The 4,747-nt window shown below is 29.2% G+C and overlaps 1 protein-coding gene across 3 annotated transcripts in view; it reads left to right on the forward strand.

The window, feature by feature from the left end:
• Nucleotides 1–3,145, forward strand: part of LOC111087200 — a 22,989-nt gene extending 19,844 nt beyond the window's left edge. For all 3 annotated transcript variants that reach the window (XM_022393050.1, XM_022393049.1, XM_022393051.1), the window contains one exon: nt 710–3,145. In XM_022393050.1, the coding sequence (XP_022248758.1) occupies nt 710–733 (24 nt within the window). In that variant the 3' untranslated portion in view covers nt 734–3,145. The remainder of the gene's footprint in view (nt 1–709) is intronic.
• The last annotated feature ends 1,602 nt before the right edge of the window (nt 3,146–4,747 follow it).

The raw sequence follows: 4,747 nt of genomic DNA on the forward strand, positions 1-4,747 counted from the left end.
CACTTTTGTTAATGTAGATTGTATACAACTTCTGTTAATGTAGCATAGACCTTTTGTTAATGTACAATAGCACTTTTTTAATGTAGCATAGACCTTTTGTTAATGTACAATAGCACTTTTTTAATGTACAATAGCACTTTTGTTAATGTACAATAGCAATTCTGTTAATTTACAATAGCACTTTTGTTAATTTACAATAGCACTTTTGTTAATGTACAATAGCACTTTTGTTAATGTACAATAGCACTTTTGTTAATGTACAATAGCACTTTTGTTAATGTACAGTAGCACTTTTGTTAATGTACAATAGCACTTCTGTTAATGTACAATATCACTTCTGTTAATGTGCAATAGCAATTCTGTTAATGTACAAAAGCACTTTTGTTAATGTACAAAAGCACTTTTGTTAATGTACAATAACAATTCTGTTAATGTACAATAGCAATTATGGTAATGTACAATAGCAATTCTGTTAATGTACAATAGAACTTTTGAAGATATCCTAGTAAAGGAATGTTGGAGTAGATTAGTTTCTTCGATACTGACCTGCTAATGCTCATTGTAAGAAATGTGCTTTTCGAATTCTGTGAGATAATTGAAACTTTTTTGCATATCTAAGATGCGTATATATATATATGTGTGTGTGTATTTTACACATTTATATTGTTGCTAACCATTAAGATTACTAACATTACTATAATTCATCTAGGACATCCCCATGACATCTCTGTGATGAAGCCAAACAAATGCACAATCGTGAAGAAGGCAGCTCTTTCTCTTCATTCAGCAGTGCTGGGGAAGAGATCTTTGTTATTATAGTAAGGTTTTTAAGTTATATATCACCAGAAATCTTTGTTATTTTAGTAAGGATTTCAAGTTATATATCACCAGAAATCTTTGCTATTCTAGTAAGGTTTTTAAGTTATATATCACCAGAAATCTTTGCTATTCTAGTAAGGTTTTTTACGTCATATATCACCAGAGATCTTTGTTATTTTAGTAAGGTTTTTAAGTTATATATCACCAGAAATCTTTGTTATTTTAGTAAGGTTTTTAAGTCATATATCACCAGAGATCTTTGCTATTCTAGTAAGGTTTTTAAGTTATATATCACCAGAGATTATTGTTATTTTAGTAAGGTTTTTAATTCCTATATCATCAGAGATCTTTGTTATTTTAGTAAGGTTTTTAAGTCTTATATCACCAGAGATCTTTGTTATTTTAGTAAGGTTTTTAAGTCTTATATCACCAGAGATCTTTGTTATTTTAGTAAGGTTTTTAAGTCCTATATCATCAGAGATCTTTGTTATTTTAGTAAGGTTTTTAAGTCCACATCAACAGAGATGTTTGTTATTATAGTAAGGTTTTTAAGACCTATATCAACAGAGGTCTTTGTTGTGAATGTGAAACCCAAAGCAATAGCACGAAGGTAGTAATTTTTCAGTCAGTAGTTGTCTGTGAGACTTTCACGTACTGAATAACCATATAAATTAAAGTATTTTATCTTTCATCATTTGTTGTTCTTATTAGCATAGATGAGATTGTTGAAACATTGTTCAGGAATAAGAGATTATAACACTAATTTATTCCTGAACAATGTTTCAACGAGATTATAACACTAACGTACTTGTAGACTTCTATTATGGAAAAGATCACAAATGAAATAAATAATCTTAATTATTTTCAAACTTTTTAAATCACTTAGAAAATTATCAGTATTAATCAAAGGTGAGCTCATACACAAATCATTGTGGAATTTGTGATTTTGTTTAATCACCTGATAAGTAGACCTAATTAGCAAGAAGTTACATGTATACATGTAGCTGCTACATTTTCATGTTAACAATGTTACCCAAGATATAACATCAATAATGTGGTATTTTTTTAATTTGTATGGATCAAGGAATTGATAGTGGAAGGCACATCATGTTTTGGTTAAGGATTATAAATAAATCATTTTCATTCAAACACGGTCATCTTTATGTACATATAGATTTACGTAGTTATACAGTTTTGGTTTGCCTAACATTCCAAACTTTGAGTAATATCTCCTTTCTTTTATGTGTGATATACTGTATACATTTATAAAGTAATCTCTGAGAGAGATCTGATTACATTTTATTATTCTCTGAGAGAGATCTGATTACATTTTATCTGTGTTAGCCAATTAAAATTTTAAATTATTTTGCACAAAACTTGAATTGGATGAGAGGTAGTTTTCGTTTAGAAATTGTATATAACCCCAAGTAGCTATGCATAAGTCCCTCCCATGGGACAGTGGTAAGTCTTCGGATTTACAGTGATAAAATCAGGGGTTTGATTCCTCTTGGTGGACACAGCAGATGGCCCAATGTGGCTTTGCTATAAGAAAACACACAGCTTTGCATAACACGTACATGTGAGTTCTTTCAAAATATACTGGTTCTTCTTTAGTTGGAAAGATTTTACAGATAGTGTTAATTTTCTGATAAGGAAACAGATCATATTATGCGCACACTTTTCAGATTTTTTGTTATATATATATATATTTTTTTTTCATTATAATGCACTCCATTTCTTTCTTTTATAAACCTCTATTTGGGTTGTTTTGTGTTTTATTATAATTTCTGTGTGAGTTGCTGTGTGAATTTTAAGTGTTGCATGTTATTGTGAAATTAATTTTCCTCTTCATGAAATGATAGTTTAAATTATTGATCTGCTTTAGAAATAAAAAAAGAGAGAATTAATTTCAGAATTTTGAATTTTTGTGATAGAAACCAAAACATTTGTCATTCAACTTATTTCAGTAAATATTTTTCTTTGAGCTTCAAGGTATCAATTAGATGTCAGTCCATAACTGAATCGGGCAGAAATCGGGATAAATCGCACATTATACTGTGGTTTCATAAAAACTAGGTGGATTGTAATATTGGGTTACACATAACAGTTTGAACTTCTCTCTCACAATTTTGGTTGACTGGCTGTAAATCATGGAAAAAAATAACAACAAAAAAGCGAACACTGAGAGCCAAAATTCGTAAGTTAATCTAGATTAAAAACTGTTCCTCTACTTTAACTAATTTTGCAATTTTTTTAGCCTTAAAGAGAGAGTATTCTTGTTGAAATTAAAAAAACTTGCATGAAAAACTGCTTTCAGATTTTTGCTTTGAAGTAAACATATTCTTATATTATATTATATATTATATTTTTGTAGTCTTCAATACTTTTAATATAGTGTTTAATTACATAAATATTGTGTAATATTTTTAATTTATCTCTATGCTTAAATATTCATGATCAGTCTTCTCCTGGTTTTCTTCTCTTGAGCCTCCTGCTTTCCTAATCTTCTTTGTTCTCATATTAAACCTAACTTTAAGATATTTAAAAAGTTAATAGTGGGCTTATACAGATTATATTTCTTACTGTGATCTTATACAGACTGTGTCTTATCATGATGTTATACAGATTAATTGACTTATCATGATGTTATACAGATTATTTAACTTATGATCTTATAGACTGTCTTATCATGATTTTATACAGATTAATTGACTTATCATGATGTTATACAGATTATTTGTCTTATGATCTTATAGACTGTCTTATCATGATGTTATACAGATTATTTAACTTATGATCTTATAGACTGTCTTATCATGATGTTATACAGATTTTGACTTATGATCTTATAGACTGTCTTATCGTGATGTTATACAGATTATTTAACTTATCATGATGTTATACAGATTTTGACTTATGATCTTATAGACTGTCTTATCGTGATGTTATACAGATTTTGACTTATGATCTTATAGACTGTCTTATTGTGATGTTATACAGATTATTTAACTTATGATCTTATAGACTGTCTTATCATGATGTTATACAGATTATTTGACTTATCATGATGTTATACAGATTATTTGTAATCATGTAGTATATTATTTGTCTAGTTGTAAAATGGCTGCATCAAAACACTGATTCATGAACATAGGTTTGTTACCATGGAGATTGCATATGTTTATTCTTGAAAGATCATCTCAAGATCTGACTTGTACAGGAACACTGGTCCGTGAATATTATTTTGTTACCTTAGATATAACATGTTTCTTGTTTAAAAAGAGTATTATCTGAAGAACTAACCTGTGATATATTTTTTGAGCTTTAGGGTTCTATTTTCTCTGTGTCTGCTTTACTTGTCTCAGGTTTAACATAAGTCTGTTCCCATAGCATTTAGAAACTGTTTTAGTTAGTGGACATAAAAAAGATTTATAATTATTTTGGTGTGTAAATTGAAGTTCTTTAGGTTGTATGACAACGCTCTTGTGGTGTCACAGACACCTGTGTATTTTGGTTTGGAAATCATGTAATTAATGGTGGGGGCTGATCAGATTATAATGCGTCAGGTTTAAAATAAATCTCTTCACACGTAGAATAAGTTGAAACTTTTCACCAGTAGAGAACAAGTATTCCTATATCTTTTGGCAAATGTATTTTATCTGAGAATTAGTTGGAAAAGTAGGTTGTCTGAGAAAGTGTTCTTTGCATAAAATGCACCTGTGTAAAACATAGAATTGAAGCGTGATTGACAAGTCTGCATTATTGTTATTTAAATGAAATGGGTTTATTTCTGAGAAAGTATTGTGTATGCTGAAAATAAATTGGATTTGTGACTGAGAAGGTACTGTAGTTGTTTCTACCATTATTAGTTGTGACTGAGAAGGTACTGTAGTTGTTTCTACCATTATTAGTTGTGTTTCAGTAGTAC

This window comes from Limulus polyphemus, unplaced genomic scaffold (genome assembly GCF_000517525.1).
Source record: "Limulus polyphemus unplaced genomic scaffold, Limulus_polyphemus-2.1.2 Scaffold1865, whole genome shotgun sequence".
Taxonomy (NCBI): domain Eukaryota; kingdom Metazoa; phylum Arthropoda; class Merostomata; order Xiphosura; family Limulidae; genus Limulus; species Limulus polyphemus.